At 39.7% G+C, this 20,288-nt stretch overlaps 1 protein-coding gene and 1 long non-coding RNA gene across 7 annotated transcripts in view; one reads left to right on the top strand and one right to left on the bottom strand.

The window, feature by feature from the left end:
• Window positions 1–20,288, bottom strand: part of LOC143020952 (uncharacterized) — a 182,758-nt gene that overhangs the window by 9,219 nt on the left and 153,251 nt on the right. For all 6 annotated transcript variants that reach the window (XM_076177971.1, XM_076177976.1, XM_076177972.1 and 3 more), the window contains exons 7-8: window positions 7,535–7,599; window positions 1,629–3,118 (exon numbers count right to left, since the gene is read on the bottom strand). In XM_076177971.1, the coding sequence (XP_076034086.1) occupies window positions 1,629–3,118; window positions 7,535–7,599 (1,555 nt within the window). The remainder of the gene's footprint in view (window positions 1–1,628; window positions 3,119–7,534; window positions 7,600–20,288) is intronic.
• On the top strand, window positions 7,614–13,776 carry LOC143020953 (uncharacterized). The gene is made up of 2 exons (XR_012965960.1): window positions 7,614–8,940; window positions 10,332–13,776. It is a non-coding gene; the product is annotated as an uncharacterized LOC143020953 (long non-coding RNA).

Below are 20,288 nucleotides of genomic sequence, written 5' to 3' on the forward strand. Positions count from 1 at the left end.
GATGGGATGAAAGGGACTTTGAGCATTAGGTGAAAGTCTGTTGATCAAGGAAGAAGGGCAGGAGATAAGGGTGAGTGGAGAATGGAAAAGACATGCTGATCAAATTATGCCTAGATTTGTGGGTGATTTTGGCTATCCTAAGAGACAATTAGACAATTCAAATGATACTTCCATTGATAACTCCTTAGTTAGAGTAGATGTTTCCAGTGATCCAATATTTGATTCATCTCTTAACCTTTTGAATACAATGACATCTATGTATACATCATGAGCCATGAGCAGGATATACAAGGATGTCAACAATGGGTTCTTGATTACTTATTTTGTAGTTGTAACTAAGTGACCCCATATTCTGTGAACAGGCTTGATCACTTTATCTGTGACATACTTGTTCAGGGTGAATGAGAATGAGTATAACAGCAGTAACTTTGTATTTTGTAATGCGTGTATTGTAATGCATCACCATACATCAGGCAATCTGATGTGCATGCAAATATTTGACATGTATTGAAGAGGTTAATGGAGACAATACTAATGTACAACCTCCAAGAGAAGACCTTCTAAGTAATAACCAAGACTGTTTAGTGCAACCAACTGAGATGAGGCATTCCAGTTACATCTGTAGACCATTGGGTAGGATGGACTTATAACCATAAATTGTGTTTTTTTATAAAGGGAGAGAAGTAGTATTTTGCATGTTATATTGTATCCCCACTGCAACTGGGTAAGCTTGTTGTTGTGGTTGACTGAGACCATGTGGTTTTTGTATTGTTGTTTCCAATTGCACAGTCCAAGTAAGCTAAGGATATAGAGACTATGATTTACACTCTCATCATCCCAAGTCTATTATGGACCCACCAACTCTCCGTCAATGTGAAATTACAATAACAACGACTCACAACAACTGGAGCTCCAGAGACCAACAAAACTACAACCTCTAATTCCAATGACATAATTTAAAGTGACGCACTCCCTCAAGCACAACCACCAAAGAAGACAAATATTGCAGCTAATACCAATGTATTATTATTTCATGCTAAATACACAAGAACTGCACTAGTCACCTAGGTACAGGCCACCATTCTGCATCAAAACTGTACCAGCACAGATTTGGCCCTGGCAACAGATTCCAATTACCCTAGATACAACCACACACAAAAGACACTTTATATTACATTGCCCTAGACTTTCACCTTTCTGACAACGATTCAAAGTCTATTCATCAAGTGTCTCCTGCAAAAGAGAACCATAGCAACAGATTGATTGACTGATAGCAGTACTATATTTACACTGTCAGTATCACTATGGCAGTGACATTCTTAGCCCTCCCACCATAGGTGCATGAGAAAATATGTCCTTTGAGTGGTAAAGGAGGTAAAGAACAATAGAAACAAGGGATAGTAAATGTTAAAATGACTTTGTATTCCTCTGAGGAAATTAATCTCCCAACATAAAAGAATGCAACATGACTCTGGCTTGTAGGAGTAACAACTGAAGCATCAGTACTAACTGCACATACCTATGCAGCCAATCCCCAATATGGGGATTACTAAAATACACAGGTTAATAATCTATTTTTACATACTAAGAATTAGGGGTGGAGGAATGCACCAAAGAAAATAACTCACGGTGTTGCATGGTAGTCATCCTTGTTGGGAGTTGCTGTTGGCTATGCTGTGGTTGGTGTAGCTGCACCTGCCCTTGCTGTGCCACTTGGTGTGTCTCAGGATTGAATGTAGTTGGGACAATGTGAGATTCCTGTAAATGTTGTCCAACTGACAAGGTAGTAGATGCTAAACTGTCTGTATGCACAGAATACGGTGGTGGTGGTGGATATGGTGGAACAATGATCTTCATCTGAACCTTTTTTGACGAGTCTATAATGGTGCCATGCTCATCTTTAGAACTGAGGATGGATATCTGTTGTGGCTGTTGGACCACATTACCAGGAATACTTTCCCTTAGCACATTGTTCACCTGAATATTATTAGTTTGACCATGGGAGATTTGAAATACATTGGGGCTCTGCAAAGATATTTGTGTACCTTTTTCTGTACATTTACCACCCTGAAGCATGCTATTCACTAGTGTTGATGGATGAATGAAATAACTCCCCTGTAAAGGCTGTTCCTTAGTTGTGGGTTGTAATAAAGAAACCTGTGCAGTTTGATGTACTGACTGTTGATTCTTCTGGTTCAACTGTACTCCTTGTTTACTACTGCCACCTCCTCCAGGTTCTAGATATCCTTGCTGTTGATGGCTCATTTGTTCTGTTGAAGGGTGAAGCAAGGGTATGACATTATCATATGGTTCTTTTCCAGAAACTTGCAGCAGATTTGAAAGCTGAACTTGGGCTTGTTGAGTCACTGGTTGTTGCACTTGTTGTGATTGATGCATCTCTTGCTCCTGTATTTGTGGTAGTGACTGTTGTTGAAACAGCTGGCTACTTTGAAGCCCTACACCATGCAACACATTCTGTTTCACAGGTGCTTTCACCATCTCCATTACTTTATACATATTTTGTTTCCCATGCTGATGAATATAGCGGTACATTTTAGAACGAATAATATCTAACTGTTTGGTCCTTGATTTATGAACTCTAGCATCAGTATCTGAGGAAGATTGCTCCAACAATTGATGCTTTCGACACCAAATAAATTGTGTGCACACCTGTGCAATATTCTCGTAATCAGGAGGTAAAGATAACAGTGTACTGGAGTTTTGTTCTGCAAGTATAGCTTGTGGCTGAGATGTCCCCACTCCCTCTATTCCTCCCACATCCTGGGTGGCCAATAGATAAGAGAACATAGAGTTCTGTGGTTGTTCTCTTGGCTGCACATTCAAATTCTGTTTTTCTTGAGGTTCCCTACCCTGTGTTTGCATTGGTTTTTCTTTACCCTTATGAGTTTGACTTCCATCCTTTGTATGTTTGTACTTCACTTGTTTTGTGGATCCTACAGTGCTCTTGTGCATTTGTTTATCTTTGTTCAAAAAGGAAATGTTTTGCATTCCTGACTGAGGAGTTGGCTGAAGTTCCTGCTGCCTGTTTGATGACACCTCCCCTATCACCTCTATCTCTGGAACACTCTTGTGACGGGGTAAGGGGCATGCCTGGCTCCTGCAAAGAATGAAGAATGAGAAGTAACTATCATTTGTTTTTTCTTCATTGCTGAATGGGAGGGTGAAAAGGAGCTATTGAGTGGGAAGGATAAAGAAAGCCTACCAGAGGTCGATGTCTTACGGTCAATGACAGGGCAAACTTCCCTTGGTAAGGAATGCAGTGACTAAGTATAATAATGTACAACTACAACCATATGGCTATTACCATCAACCCCTTCAATACCATACCACAAAATGCCATGTGCATTTTAATCAGCTGCATACAGGCCTAAGCTAAGCTACCAGGGCTTGTCCCTGAATACATACATAGATACACATACCATAGGGCCTTTTCCCTTTTATAAGGGGGTGACCAAGTCAACAATATACCCAAAATGAAATCAGACAATCTAATGTTTGCCACAAAAAATGTGTGCTAAGGGTGCTAATTAGATTAACTCCTTGATTCGGAATAATAATCCCTCCCACAGCCAAACTAATTGCACCATAGGGTAATTGGATTTGGGGAGTATTCAGATACACAAATTAAAATTATTTCCCAACCCCTCCCCAGTCTCGAACTCCAGTGCTCAATTTTAAATTCTGAAGGCATAAAAGTAATATACAATATACAAATATCATGTTTGGATGATAGCAGTTTAAACATGTGAGGGATTACCGTATTTGCATTTTTGATGAATAAAATAATCTAGAATTACCTATTGGAAAGGTAAGGGTAGTGTGGATCAGATTTTTGTGATAAAACAGGTATTCCTTCAAGGATTTGGAGGCTTATGACAGGGTGGACAGGAAGGCATTGTGGGAGGTTTTGCAGATATATGGGATAGGAGGAAAGCTGTTATGAGCAGTCAAGGGTTTTTACAAAATTGGTAGAGCCTGTGTTAGAATTAGACATGGAGAAACAGAGTGGTTTAGGATAAAGGTTGGGCTTTGCCAGATATGTGTCATATCACCATGACTGTTCAATATGTACATGGATGGGGTGGCGTGAGAGGTAAATACAAGGGTAATGGGTAAGGGATTGGAGATGGTTACAGAAAATGGAGAAAAGTGGGAAATAAACCAGTTGTTGTATGCTAATGACACTGCACTAATGGCAGGATCAGAGGGGGATTAAGGAAGTTAGTGATGGAGTTTGGGAAGGTGTGCAAGAGGAGAAAGTTGAAGGTAAATGTGGGTAAAAGTAAGGTGATGAGATGTACAAGGGGAGAGGATGGCAGGAATTTGGAAGTGAGTATTAAAGGAGAGAAGCTGGATGAAGTGGATAGCTTGAAGTACTTGGGGTCACATGTAGCATGAAAGTGGGCGAAGGTGGAGGTATATTGTAGATAGGGAGAAGTGTATAAGTGCCTTGGGATATTAAAAAGTGTAATTAGACATTTGGGAATGGATGAGGAGATTGTATGAAGGGGTGAATGTGCTGACAGCACTGTATGGGGCAGAGACATGAAACATAGTGGAGGAAGAGAGGGAGAGTTTAAATGTGTTTGAGATGAAATGCTTGAGAAGTATGGTAGGGGCTACAAGGTTGGATCTTTGGGTCTTAATGTACATGAGTGTGATACAGATGAGAGTAAAGTGAAGAGATAGGCAGTATATTTGTGAGAAGAAAGATGGATGCACTGGCATTGAAACTAAGTTGAAAGGGAGGGGTGAGTTTGAGTTTAGGAATGTAATGGGGAGGGTGTCAAGAGTGAAGTGAGCATGTGGGAGAGAAGGGGTGGCTATACTAAGTGAAGAGATAGGTAAGCGTGTGGTGGAAGGAGGTTTCTTCAAGGTTAATGTGGATGAAGGTGAAACTGGGAAGGGAGATGTGGGCCTTTGTAAGTACATATGGGCCTGGTAGTGAGAAGAGTGTAGAGGAAGGGATTAAGGAAGTTAGTGGCAGAGTTTGGGAAGGTGTGCAAGAGGAGAAAGTTGAAGGTAAATGTGGGTAAATGTAATGTGATAAGATGTAGAAGGAAAGACGATTGCAGCAATTTGGAAGTGAGTATTAAAGGAAAAAGGCTGGAGGAAATGGATAGCTTTAGATACTTGGGGTTGCATGCAACAGGAAAGAGAGGAGTGGAGGTGGAGGTAGATTGTAGATTGAGAGAAGCAAGTAAATGCCTTGGGGGATTAAAAAGTGTAATGAGAAATAGACATTTGGGAATGGATGCTAAGAGGAGATTGTATGAAGGGGTGATTGTGCTGACAGCACTGTATGGGGCAGAGACATGGAACATAAGAGAGGAAGAGTTTAAATACATTTGAGATCAAATGCTTGAGAAGTATGGCAGGGGTTACTAGGGTGGACAGAGTGAGAAATGAGGAGGTGCGGAGGAGAGCGGGGATAGAAAAGGAATTGGGAGATTGGGTTGATAAAAGAGTATTGGGATGGGTTGCACATATGGAAAAAATGAGTGAAGAAAGATTAATAAAAGAAGAGTTGAAGGCAGAGGTGGATGGAGTGAACAGAAGAGGGGGGACTGAGGATGAGATGGATGGATGGGGTAAAAGGGGCTTTGAGAAAGAGGGGGTGTATGTTGAGGAAGGAAGGGAGAAGACAGAAGATAGGGGTGAGTGGAGTATGGTTGTGTATGGATGATACTGATGCGTGAAAGGGGGTGGGTGGGGATTGGGAGATTAGGGAGTGGTTACATGTGAATGATATTTTGACACAGCCTGAGGGGATTTCTCAGTCTTCAGTTTTTCTGCATGAGGGGACAGAGAAAGGGAGTCAGTGATTAAATGAAGCAACCTTGCTGTGGATGTGCTGTGTCTTGCATTGCTTTTGACCCAGGGCAATGGTCAAGATGCAGGATGACCAATCATCTAAGAGGAACCAAGAAGGGAGAGAGGGGTGGTGAATGGGAGTGGAGTGGGTGGGGATGAAATGGGTGGGAGTGGAATTATGCCTTTTGACTTTCACTACTTCCCTTGTGAGATGGAAAAAGCCCTTGTTATATCTATGCATGTACAAGGTTGTATAGTGTGAGAAATGAAGAGGCGAGGAGAGCTGGGGTAGAAAAGGAGGTATGTTGGGATGGTTTAGACACATGGGCAGAATGAGTGAAGAAAAATTAGTAAAAGAAGTGTGGAAGGTAGAGGTGGAAGAAGTAAACATGAGGGGGTAAACAAGGATGAGATGGATGGATGGGGTGAAAGGGGCACTGAGCAAAAGGGGGTTAGGGAGTGGTTCTGTGTGAAAGTTATTTTGACACGGCCTGAAGGAATTTCTTCCTATCTTCAATGTTTCTGCATGAAGGGATGGAGGGGGTTCACCAATTAAAAGAAGCAGCCTTGCTGTGGATGTGCAGTATCTTGCTGCATTGCTTCTGACCCAAAGCAACGGGCGAGGAATCAAGATGAGAGGGAGGGAGGGGTGGTGAATGCGAGTGGAATCGGTGGGGATGAAATGGGTAGGGGTGGTATTATGCCTTTTGACTTTGGCTACCTCTCTTGTATGGTGAAAAAGCTCTTGGTATATGTATGTAGAATTACCTATAACCAAATCTATAAATTGCACTGGTGATGGCGCTCTTGAAAGCTTCAATACTTCTTCTAACCAAGTCCTGATAAAACTACACTTGAGGCAATGACCTTAGGTCCTCACATTCTACAAGGACTTAAATAACCAAGATAATTTGTTAATTAGGTTTATATGCCATTACTCAAACATTAACTTATTCCATACTTATTGAGTGTATTTTGTTTAAGCAACTCGGTGCACCAATCCCTCCATATATTATACATAAGGGATGCATTCGGGAAAATTGTTGTATAAAATCAATTTGCCCAATTGAATACTTGATTAGAAAATTGGGCTGAATTCCTGGGTGCATCCTTAATGTACATAAACAATAATTTAATCACATTTTCATACATCAAATGAAGTAATATAATGTATGGTAATATATTGTTGTTGTTTGAGGATTGTTAGTACCTTATTATCTACACATCGTAACTTTTAGGTAGCGATCTCAATTCAGTCTGTATCCCATCTCAGTCCCATAATAAGGTTATTCTAGCTTTACTTCTTGTATCTCCCTCAAAATATCAATGCATCGTAATTATCTCACTTATTCTTGTTATTGTTAAGCAGTCTTTTTAGCTGGAGAAAAACACACAGAGCATATTTTGATGAACCCTTTTCCTGCATTTTACTACTTTAGTAATCTACTCTAGATGCCTTGAGGCAATTTTATTCAGTGAAAAGGTTAAATGCTGCCGTTCATTTTCACTTTACATATCATTTCATCAATGTACTCATCTAAGCTGATCTCATGCTTGATCCAAGGACTGAATGTCAGCCTGTAAGATTTGCCCATAATAGGGTTGAAGTAAGATGGGAGGCTTTGACTTCAACAGACATGCAGGTGATTCAAATTGCCAATTGAACATACAGTACATCTGCTGGCTATTTATGACTTACACAATTGGGTCCTTAGTGGCTGAGCTAGAGGATGCAAGAATCCCTTGTTGTGAAGAAATCATTGCCTGTCAAAAGCAGAAAACAAAATTTGCTGGCAGTAGCTCTATATAATGTAAATGATATTTTTATGTTGGGATATACAAGCTGGGGACCAATGACCAGTACCCGCTTGTGGTCCCACACTATGGATAGCAGAGATATCTATTTTCAAAACCTATCCATGAGGAAGTGCAGCACTGAGAGGCTGACACATGGTTTTTGTAATGGGGCCAAGATCTCTATAAACTTAAAACTGTATTTCTTGCATTCATAATTGCTCCCCTACTCCTACTTCCTGATGGTGACACAGAAACAGTCCATAACAATACAACATAGACAACAATCCAAAGTTTCTTAACAAATAGATCTGTGGGAGGACTTGGAGAGTGTTGCCAGCTGTTGTGGGTTTTCCACTAACTAAAATTGAGGCAACAATTATCATAATTAAATACAAGCAGTGGGCAAGATGCAGGGATGACCAGTCATCCAAGAGGAGCCAAGAAACGAGAGAGGGAGGGGTGGTGAGTGGGAGTGGAATATGTGGGGATGAAATGGGTGGGAGTAGATTTATGCCTTTGACTTTGGCTACCTCCCTTGTAAGGGAGAAAAAGCCTTTGGTATATATATGTGTGTACATATATTTTTTCAAACATGTTTGTCACATGTGAGGAGTGCTACTTCATTAAACAGCATAATCTGTAGACTTGTTTCTATTCTATGAATGAAATTTGCATGTGAATGAAATATCATTAACAAAAAAAAAAAAAAGAGGGAAAAAAATTCTGTGGACTGGTTAAAACAAATATTAAATTTCTTCAGTTTTATGACCATTTTGGCAGCTTGCCTGCATCTACACTGCAATGAGACATTCAACATCAACCATGACAGAAACTCTCATTCCTTATTTGCAGACACGGACTATTTGTAATGGCATTAACAAAAAATAAAAATATTATACTGATATTTGTGTGACCAGTAATGGGATCTGCAAGTGCTTGTCTACAAGATGGATATCAGTGAATCATCTCACTTCTGTCTGTCTTCAAAACCTGTCAACAGCCTTACCTTCATTTGGAGGTACAAAACTGAGAAACAGACTCTCAAGCTCCAGACTGGACCCAAGATCTTTATTAATTTTGTATTTCCTTCAACAGACTCTCAAGCTCCAGACTGGACCCAAGATCTTTATTAATTTTGTATTTCCTTCACCTTTTCACATAAAAAGAGGTGAAACCCTGAAACTATTCCTCTCCTACTACTATAAGTTGGTGACACAGAAAGACCCACACTAATACAATACAGCCAGCAGTCCAACATCTTTTCCCAGAGAAATCTGTGGGAGCACCCAGGGTCTACTGCTAGCCATAGTGAGTTGCTGGTTTCCAATCAGGGATCAATCATTATTATTACTTTACAGTTTTTATGGATCAATCAATCAATCTGTTGCCTCAGATCTCTCTTGCAATAGCAACCAGACTGGACCACAAATCAATATAGAAAGAAATATTGTGTTGTTTTCTGGGTATGGGTTGAGTAGAGCAATGTAAGATGTGTTAAGCGTTTTCTGTGTAATGGCTGCATATCGGGTACAGTAATTTGTGTGACCAGGCTCATTCTATATTAGTCCTGTTTTCATGTGGGGTGGTGAGCTGAATGTAATCATATTAGAGTGGTTCTGGTTTCTCTTGGAAAGGATTTTTCCATAGGGCTAATGTCCTGATGGGTTTGATGGAGGTGAATATTTAGTAGTTGGTCTTGTAGGGGTTGGTTTGTAATGTGGACATGTTTTTGTATGGACATGTTGTATGGTACAACACTGTAGTGTCTGCTAGCTAAGAAGCTTGTTAGCAATTTCTTGTTGTTGATATCTCTCTATGATCTTAAGAAACATAGAGAAAATTGAGGGGGGAGGGGGAAGTTGGATCAAATAAATCTATATATTTGCCCAAGTATGGATGTTTTTTGGGCTTTTATGGATCTGGAAAAGGCTTACAACAGGGTAGACATGAAGACACTGTGGGAGATACTGCAGATATATGGGATAGGAGGAAAGCTGTTAAGAGCAGTCAAGAGTTTTTACAAGAGTAGTAGAGCTTGTGTTAGGATTAGAAATGGAGAGAGTGAGTGGTTTGAGGTAAAGGTGGGACTTTGTCAGGGACGTGTTATGTCGCCCTGGCTGTTCAATCTATACATGGATGGGGTGGTGCAAGAGGTGAATGCAAGAGTAGTGGGTCAGGGGTTGGAGATGGTTAAAGAAAATGGAGAAAAGTGGGAAATAAGCCAGTTGTTGTTTGCTGACGACACCACTTGTAGCAGGATCAGAGGAGGGATTGAGGAAGTTAGTGACAGAGTTTGAGAAGGTGTGTGAAAGAAGGAAGCTGAGGATAAATGTGCGTAAAAGTAAGGTGATGAGATGTGCAAGGGGAGAGAGTGACAGTGGGCTGGAAGTGAGCATTAAGGGTGAAAGACTGGAGGAAGTGGATAGTTTTAGATATTTGGGTGCGAATGTGGCAGCAAAGGGAGAAGTGGGGGTGGAGGTAGAATGTAGATTGAGAGAAGCGAGTAAATGCCTTGGTGTTCTCGAGAGGGATCTGTGGTATGAATGATAGCAAGCGACGAGACGTACAAGCCTCCTACACACTCCCCTTTTTATTTGTGCTTGTGAACATACAGTGGCACACGTGTATTGTATAATGTGCTCTCTTCCTCATACATTCTAAAACCAACAGAAACACTAACCTTTCCCTACAAATTGCAGCAGTGCCCTTAACCGCAAAGTTCGCCCAACGAACCCCCCTTCACTGCGACCATCCATACGTCAACCTGGTGCCCTAGAATGTCTGGCAGATATATGGGCCTAGAGGTCAGCTTCGTGGTCCCGAGCTTGTCCAAGCTTGGCTGAGAGGCCTCTTTGTTGTCTCTTCATGGTGGAGATATTGGAGGGAAAGAAATTGCCTGCCAGCGAAAGAAATCGTCCGCCGGCAAAAGAAATCATCCGCCGCCTCACATCTATGCCTTTTTCTTTTTGGCAACCCACCGTTTAAGGGGGAAAAAGCCTTTGATATGTGTATGTATGTATGTATATATATATATATATAATTATATACAGTAAGTCCTCGTTATACATTACATATGCATTCCTGAAAACATTACCGCAAATTGAAATTAATGTATACCAATCCCATTATAACATGTAATAATAGGATATGGCAGACGTACCTTCTCCCTGCTCTTTCCTCTTCAAAACATGAGCAGATACTGTATTTGTCAATTTTTCTTACCGTAAATAGAATCGAGGGTAGTAATTACCAAATACCATAACTGTGAATTTACCGGATAAAGAATTACCATATAAGGAGGACTCTGTATATGTATGTATAGACACTAGAAATTCTTGATCTATGGCAAGTTCAAGATAAATCATTAGTGTTAATGGTTGGAATATAAGGATTTTTTTCTTTAAAAGCCTTCAGAAACCATTCATAGGTTTCTTCAGTTTTGTTAGGTAAAAGTGCATATATGAGGTGTAATATTACCCAACTTCACACCATTGTAAAAGATGGGCAAAAACCAAAGGCACAGTTCTATAAAGTTCCATCAGCGTGCCAGTGCTTGGAATGTGCTAAGATATCAAGACTGCTTTGGGTTGCAAATATCAATATATGACCATTTGTGGGACCAGAGTCATAAGGAATGTATTTCTTTTGATGGTTTTTGTAAGCCCTTCTAGGACTCAGGCAGCTATTAGGCAAAGCAGGATTTTCAATTACAGATGCTCCTCAACTTATGTTTTAGTTATGTTCTGAACGGCCGAACGTAATGTGAAAATGAACGTAAGTTGTTACTGTATGTTCCAGTAATGTATGACCGTTCATACTGTACTATACATCCATAAATTCTATTACCGTATCTTATAAAACACCCCTAAATCATTAATCATAAACATAACATAGTAAAATAATAACATTAATTTCAAAGAGTAATTTCAAAGGGGAAGAGTATGACAGAAAATTTTTAAAGTAATAAAAAGATGTTTTGGAAAGAAATTAAGAGAGGAACAAGAGGCGAATCATGTAGAGAAGAAAAGGTAAAAGGTGCAGATGGAGAGATGATAATGGAGGAGAAGGCAGTAAGGGGAAGATGGGCAGAATATTTTAGGGAGTTGCTAAATGTGAAGGAGGATAGGGAAGGAAAGATAGCTGCAGTGGGAAATGCTTAGAAAATGACCATGATGAGTGAAGAAAATGGAGGAGAAATAAGGAAGGATGAAGTGAAGGCAGCAGTTAAGATGATGAAAGCAGGTAAGGCACCTGGTCTGGATGGATGCCATGCAGAATGTCTTAAAAAAGGAGGTACAGTGATGGTGGACTGGTTGGTGAGGTTATTTCATGTTTGCTGGAGAGAGGGTAGAGTGCCGGAGGACTGGAGGAGTGCTTGTATAGTTCCACTTTACAAGGGAAAAGGGGACAAGTGTGAATGTAGTAGTTTCAGAGGGATTAGCATGTTAAGTGTAGTTGGGAAGGCTTATGGGAGGATCTTGATTGAGAGGATTAGGAGAGGAATAGAGGGAGTAATTGGTGAGGAACAGTGTGGATTTAGTACAGGTAGAGGTTGTGAAGATCAGATTTTTGTGGTAAGACAGATATGTGAGAAAGCTATAAGAAAGGGGAAGGATGTTTTTTGGTCCTTTATGGATCTGGAAAAGGCTTATGACAGGGTAGACAGAAAGGCACTGTGGGAGGTTATGCGGATATATGGGATAGGAGGAAAGCTTCTAGAAACTGTCAAGAGTTTTTATGAGAGTAGTAGAGCATGTGTCAGGATTAGAAATGGAGAGAGTGAGTGGTTTGAGGTAAAGGTGGGACTTCGTCAAGGATGCGTTATGTCACCCTGGCTGTTCAACTTATACATGGATGGGGTAGTGCGAGAGGTAAATGCAAGGGTAGTGGGTCAGGGATTGGAGATGGTTAAAGAAAATGGAGAAAAGTGGGAGGTGAGCCAGCTGTTGTTTGCAGACGACACTACGCTTGTGGCAGGATCGGAGGAGGGATTGAGGAAGTTGGTGACAGAGTTTGGGAGAGTGTGAGATAGAAGAAAGCTGAAGATAAATGTGGGTAAAAGTAAGGTGATGAGATGTACAAGGGGTGAAAGTGGCAGTAATCTGGAAGTGAGCATTAAGGGAGAGCAACTGGAGGAAGTGGATACTTTTAGATACTTGGGTGCAAATGTGGCAGGAAAAGGTGGGGTAAAGGTGGAGGTAGAATGTAGATTGAGAGAAGCGAGTAAATGCCTTGGTGGATTGAAGAGTGTAATGAGGAATAGACATTTGGGAATGGATGCTAAGAGGAGACTGTATGAAGGAGTGATTGTGCCAACAGCACTGTACTGGGCAGAAACATGGAACATAAGAGAGGAAGAGAGGAAGAGAGAAGGAGTTTGAATGTGTCTGAGATAAAGTGTCTGAGAAGTATGATGGGGGTCACTAGGCTAGATAGAGTGAGAAATGAGGAGAGGAGGAGAACAGGGGTGGAAAGGGAGTTGGGAGATAGGGTTGATGAAAGAGTATTAGGATGGTTTGGACACATGGAAAGAATGAGTGAAGAAAGACTAGTAAAGGAGGTATGGAATGCAGATGTAGAGGGAGTGAACATGAGGGGACGTCCTAGGATGAGATGGATGGATGGGGTGAAGGGGGCTTTGGGGAAGAGGGGAATGTCTGTTGAGGAAGGACAGGAGAGGACAGAGGACAGGGGTGAATGGAGAATGGTTGTATATGGAAGATATTGTGATGCATGAGGTAGAATGGACGGGGGGATGGGGGGTGAGGTAGTGTGTGTGAGCAAAATTTTGACGCAGACCGAAGGGATTTCTCCCCTTCCTCTCCTTTATATGGGGGGACGGAGAGGGGGGGGGGGTCGCCGATTTAATGAAGCAGCCTTGCTGTGGATGTGCTGTGTCTTGCGACACTGCTTCTGACCCAGGGCAGTGGACAAGGTGCAGGGATGACCCGTCATCTAGGAGGTGCTAAGATGGGAGGGAGGGTGGAGGTGAAGGAGGAGAAGGAGGAGGAGGAGGAGGAGGCAAGGAAAATTCAATCTGTCGTTTGTGCCATGTAAACAATGGATGCAGCGTCATGAGTATGTATCGTTTGAACGTCTCGTACTATGGAGAGCACGCTAAACTAAAAAATTCACTCAAAACAATTTTTTTCCCCAATTTTTTTTTACAGTCAGTTCAAACGTAAAATTGAAAAAACCTAAAACGAATGAACGTAAGTAGAGGAGCGTCTGTATACAACCATTTGTGGGACCAGAGTCATAAGGAATGAATTTCTTTTGATGGCTTTTGTTAGCTCTTCTAGGACTCAGGCAGCTATTAGGCAAAGCAGGATTTTCAATTATGTGTATACTATGTGTTTTTTTTTTCACATTTGCTCCAAGGGAACTTTATGATTTCAGCAAAATTTAATTCTATTAAAGCACATGATAATGATAATGTATCTTGGCAGCAAAATTTAATTCTATTGAAGCACATGATAATGATAATGTATCTTGGCAGCAAAATTTAATTCTATTGAAGCACATAATAATGATAATGTATCTTGACTATTTACTGCAAATTTTTTGAACTCTCCATGGCTTTAGCAATATTATTTTCAGCAGTGTCTGCTGCATGGTTGTGATTCCTACTTTGGCTCTTGATACTACCGTTGACAGTGAGAAGACGTGCTGAACATTTCATTCTGTAGCACATATCACATTTCCAGTAAATCTTATTGTCTGCTGTTTTATCAACACGATATAGATAACCACCGAAAAGTAATTTCTTCTTTCCATTTTTGTTCTTTACAAAAGTTATATCCATCTTAGGGGTTTGAGATTCCCTGAAGTACTGAAATAGAAATAAAAAACAAATATAATGACAATGAATGTCTAACAGTCATATAGATAATTAGTAACACTCCAATCAAGCAAAGCAGCTTTGCTGTGAATGTACTTTGCTGTATTGCTTTTACAGGGATTGAGTAGAGGTGGGAATGAAAGAGGAATAGATGTATTTAAAGGGGGAAGAGACAAGGTGTGCCACAAGGGAGGATGGGAGGGAATAGAAGGAAGTGTTGCGAGTGGTGGGATGATGGAAGTAAAGATGATAGAAGAGAAGCAAACATATGTGGATTTGTTACAATCAACACTGTAATGTAAACAAACTATGATTAATTCATATCTTCTTTTGTTTCTTATCATGAGTGACTTTTGAGACAAAAAAAATTCATTTATCTCCCTCCCTAATTCTCTCCCAAAGTTCCAAAGTTGGATCCAGCAATATACTGTGCCTCTACCAGCCTCTACTGTGATGCTAGATAATGTTGCTTTCCCCTGACCACTCAATTGGCAAATATTTCCATTTGGCTTTGCACGTAAAGGGCTACTCTAGTAGCATCATCCGTGTCCACACTTATCAATCGTCAGTGTTAGGCAGGCAGTTTCACTTGTTTACCTCTCAGTGGTAAAGGTTCACATTTTATAATCATCATACAAGTCAACTCCTGGTTTTGGAGAGAATTTTTAGGTTTCAAATGTCAACTTATACACTATCATGTTATCATGTTGTTAACAGCTTATCAGCTGAGAGTATCTGCTGATATGCCTCTATATGTTTATAAGGCTGTAATTATATCATGAGTGCATAAACATGGGTGAAATACGCAATTCCTGTGATGCCCATGGTGGTCACACTTATTACATATTAGTTTCACCATATTTCAATATCATATGTATATTTTCTTTTGCAAACCCTAATTTTCTATCATAGTTAGCTGTTGTGACAAAGGTTGCGGTAATGGCAGTTCGAACCCTGCCATGGGCGAATTGAACCAAGGGCATGTTTCATTAACCTCTTCGGTACGGTTCAAAATCTCGCGGGCAGCATTAGCTGCCAGACGTACAACGTGTCGTAATAATACTCGCATCATAAAATATAGTCACCCTTATATCAATCGTTCTCTCTTTCACCCATGAATTTTGATAACCATAGAAAATGTGATGGAGACAGTTTAGAGAGTATGTCATTACGCAGGGGCAACTACAATAAAAATAATCAAGATGCCGATATAGCAGCCTCATGTATCCACTTATTCCTCATGCCGCCTACATATGCGGCACCGTATGGAAGGGGTTAAATTCCATGCTACAAAGTTTATTAGGGGCACTGTCCTAGCCTCCTAATAAGGGGGAAGTTCATGATGTTAAACTGAATTGATTCAAATCAAAGTTCCATTTGTTACAAATGTAATAGAAGTGTGTAGAAGTAAGTACGCATGATATGATTTGAGAATGAATTAAAATACAATGATAATATGTAAAATGCATATGAGCAAAACTAGTGAGACTAAAACTGTACTGTACTATATCATGAATAATTATCATTACTACAGAGATAAGTGGTAAGACAAAGAAGACAGGCTTGCACTGATACAGACAGGTAACACAGGAGGAAATCAGAGATTTTGGCTGATGAAGATTCAGAAACTGAGGAACAGTTTGAAGACAGAGGTAATGATGATGATCCAGGCAGAGTGGATGAGACTGTTTCCTCTTTAACTTCTAGGTGGTGATAACTCCACAAAGCTACAAGGTGTAATGGACTTCAGTAGCTCTCACAAAGCTACTGGCATAGACATAATGGAAATAATGGAAACTAAATTAAAGTGTACTCCACCACCCAACACTGTGGTACAAGGTTTATACAACTGTTGGACAAAGAACAGAAAGGATAAACAGGGTGGCGGAGTATTTTGACTAATAAGGATTTAAATGTAACAAAAATAACTGAAGGAAAAAATAATGTAGAATCAATTATGATACAAGTTGAAAGCAAACATATGAAGAGTAGAAAATTTGTAGTGGTGTATGTGCCCCCAAAACAAAGTCCTGGACATAAAGTGATCATTCCAAAATATTAGAAGATACAACTTATATACTGAAGGACAGAGAAAATACAATAATTATGGGTGACTTTAATTCAAAAGAAATGTGTTGGGAGGAAATGACAGTGAAGGGTGGAGAGGAACTCTGGGGCAACGTCCTGCTTGACATGGTCATTGAATACAAAATGACTCAGTGGATAAGGGAAAATACCATATACAGAGGTAGTGAAGAACCAACAAGGCTGGATTTAATACTTACGACAGAGCCTGAAATTGTTGATAAAATTTATTGCAAAACTCCGATAGGAATGAGTGACCATGTACTAATAGAATTTGAGTTGAAAGAGCAAATGGATCAAAGCAGAAATGATAAACATAGAACAGGAAGACTAATGTACAACAAAACAAATTTTGAGAAACTCAAAAAATTCTTTCGCAATGAGAACTGGGAAAAATTCCTAAATGAAGAAACAGGGATGGAAGAGAAATTGAATACACTAAAAGAAATTTACAATGAGGGAGTAAATAAATACGTACCACAACAAAAAATGGAAAGAACATACATAAAAAGCTGGTACAACAAAAGGTGTAGTGAGGCTAAGGATTAAAAGGACAAAGCTTGGAAGAAATGGAAAAAGACACAAGAGAACAAGCAAAAGGCAAATGTACATCAAACTAAGAAATGAGTATGTAAAAATACGCAGAGATGAAAAGAGAAACTACATACATACACATACCAAAGGCTTTTTCCCCCTACACGGGGGGGTAGCCAAAGAGAAAAAAGCATAGAAACCACTCCCATCCATTCCATTTCCTATATATTCGCCTTCACCTTCCTCCCTCCCTCTTATCTTGGCACCTCCTGGATGACGGGTCATCCCTGCATCCTGTTCACTGCCCTGGGTCAGAAGTGTCGCAAGACACACCCCATCCAAAGCAAAGCCGCTTCATAAATTCAGCGACCCCCCCCTCTCCGTCCCCTCATGCAGAAAAGGAGAAGATGGGGAGAAATCCCTTCAGGCTGCGTAAAAAAATTTTCTCATACATACTTCCTCACCCCCCATCCCCCACCCACTCCCCCTCATGCATCACAGCATTATCTATACACAACCCCTCCCCATTCACCCCTATCTTTTGTCTTCTTCTGTCCTTCCTCCACAGACATTCCTCTCTTTTGTAATGCCCCTTTCACCCCATCCATCCATCTCATCCTAGGACACCCCCTCATATTCACTCCTTCCACACTTCTTTTACTAAACTTTCTTCACTCATGCTTACTATCTACAGAATTATGAAGGGAATGGAAATCTTAGATAAGAATGACTTATCGAAACGGGACAATGGAAAAACAAGAGGACACGGAAAGAAACTAAACAAAGATAATTACAGAAGATAAAAAAAAAAAAAAAAAAAAAAAAAAAAAAGCAAGCAAGCTTCCCAAACAGTGATAGATACTTGGAACAAATTGGACAAAGAAACAGTATGTGCAAACACTATTCAAGATTTTAAGAAAAAACTTGATGCTGAGAGATACAAAGATGGGTCACCACAAGCACAGATCCCTTCCCCTATAATACAACTAGATAAATACTAGTAAGTATGCTGCTGAAATTAATTAAAAAATTATGCCTCTATCACCTAATTCAATATTTCATGGCTGGAATGATGTGACAACTGCAGATATCAATGTTTTTATTGCTGTTGAAATGGGCATAGGTGTCATCCATAAACATACTCTTCTGTCATATTTTGCAGATATTCTTTAACATTGCCACTCGAAGGTTTTTCTAGTGTTTTTGGTCTAAAAGATTACGGGTTGATAAGGACAAATTAGACCTATAATAAAGGGTACTTACACCTCCATTTATAGTCCTGGGAAAGCTCTCTGTTGATGAAACCATGATAAATGAAAATCAATATCCATGCGAACAAGTTGCTTAAACATGGCATAGGAAACATGGACTGAGAGTGAAGCATTTATTCCTGATGTTTCGTCTATTGACTTTTTCAAAGGAATGAACATACTGGATCATGCAGTTTATATATATGCATACCTCCATGAGCTACCAAGTGTGTAAACTGCATGATCCAGTATGCTCATTCCTTTGAAAAAGTCATGAAATGTCAGGAATAAACCCTTCACTCCCAGTCCATGTTTCCGTTGCTGTGTTAAGCAAATTGTGATCAAGTTAAAAGGGAAACTGTTTTTCAAGCAGTATCTACCATTAAAACCTTCAACATGGTGGGGGTGTAAAGGTGTGGTCCCTTTGTGATGTTAACACAGGTTCTCTCCTAAAGTTTGACATTGACACTGGTAAGGATGAAACAATTACTCAGGTTAAAGGAAGATTTGGTAATCCAGTCTTTACTGACAGGCTATGAACAAAAGGGGTACATTATTTGTTGATAATTTCTATTCTTCTACTCCACTCTTTAATGCATTCAGAATGAAAAATATTGGGGCTTGTGGAACTATTTGCACTATCTGATAAAATTTACCAGATATGAATAAGATAAAACTGAAGAAAGGTGATGCACTGATAAAACCATGGAAGCAAGTACATGGCAAGACACTCATCTACCATACCAAGACACAGGTAAAGTAAATATGTCATCCACAATAGGGTACTGTCAAAAAAAGAAAGTTCACATCAAGTAAAAAAAACAGGTTACCAGGAAGTAGAAACCAAGTGTTCAGGTTGCATACAATAATTACATGAGGTAGAGATAGGTTTGATCAGCTTGGTTCCACGTATCTTTTCAATCAGAAAAGCAAGAAATGGCATCACTGCACATGGCGCTTCATTATTGAAGTAACCAGGGTGAATTCAAGGTTGTGTAACATTTAGAACCCTACAGCTAAACTGACTCTGAGAAAATTTAGATAAGAAGTAATTTCTGGCCTGTTGGAAGGATATTAGAGATGGCTGAAATTAAGGACTGGTAGACCCAAACTGTTTTGCATGTTCCAACCTGCCACTGCAGTGCTCACAAAAGGGGAAGAACAATTGTAAGAGATAGCAGACCAGTTTCTTTTGTAAATATTGCTTAGAAAATCCTCCACTTTGTGTATTTCCTTGTTCTAAAGTTTCTCAAAAAAAGTGTGCAATTGCACTCTTTGAATTGCATAAGTGTTCTCATTGCTAAATTGATTTTTTATTAGGAAACCTTTTGCAAAAGTTTAAGAGAAGGGTGCTAATTTCTTTTATTCAAAAAGAGCACATACATGGCCAAAAGTTTAGTTTTAATCTTATATTGTCTATTGTAGCAAATAAATTATTACAAAGATGTACATATACTGTTTACATGGATCCCAAATGTGTAAAAACTATCATGACTATACCTATACGGGTGAATATTTTTGTATGCATTTTTCTTATATTCACCAGTGAATGCTAGGTTTTACATATCTTATGCAGCCATACCAGTAAATACATGTCTTTTTAAGTCCACTGGGTACAGATAAGCAACATAACATACATGCTAGTGTATAAGTAAACATTTCAAGCCTACAAACATCTCTCCAAAACCAGGGTCGACTTGTACATCAAATATAAAATGTGAACCTTTACCACAGAGTTGTAAACAAGTAAAATGTCTTGCCTAACACTATTGTACCAAATGAATTATAAGAAAGTTGTACATATACCACTTACATGAATCCTGAATGTGTAAAAACTATTATGAGCAAACCTGTATGGGTGCATATTTTTGTATGCACATTTCTTATGATATTTATCACTGAATGTTAGGTTTTATAAGTGGCCTTGCTGTGGATGTGCCTTGTCT

The sequence above is a fragment of the Oratosquilla oratoria genome, chromosome 41, assembly GCF_046742065.1.
Source record: "Oratosquilla oratoria isolate Oo_2021 chromosome 41, ASM4674206v1, whole genome shotgun sequence".
Lineage (NCBI taxonomy): Eukaryota > Metazoa > Arthropoda > Malacostraca > Stomatopoda > Squillidae > Oratosquilla > Oratosquilla oratoria.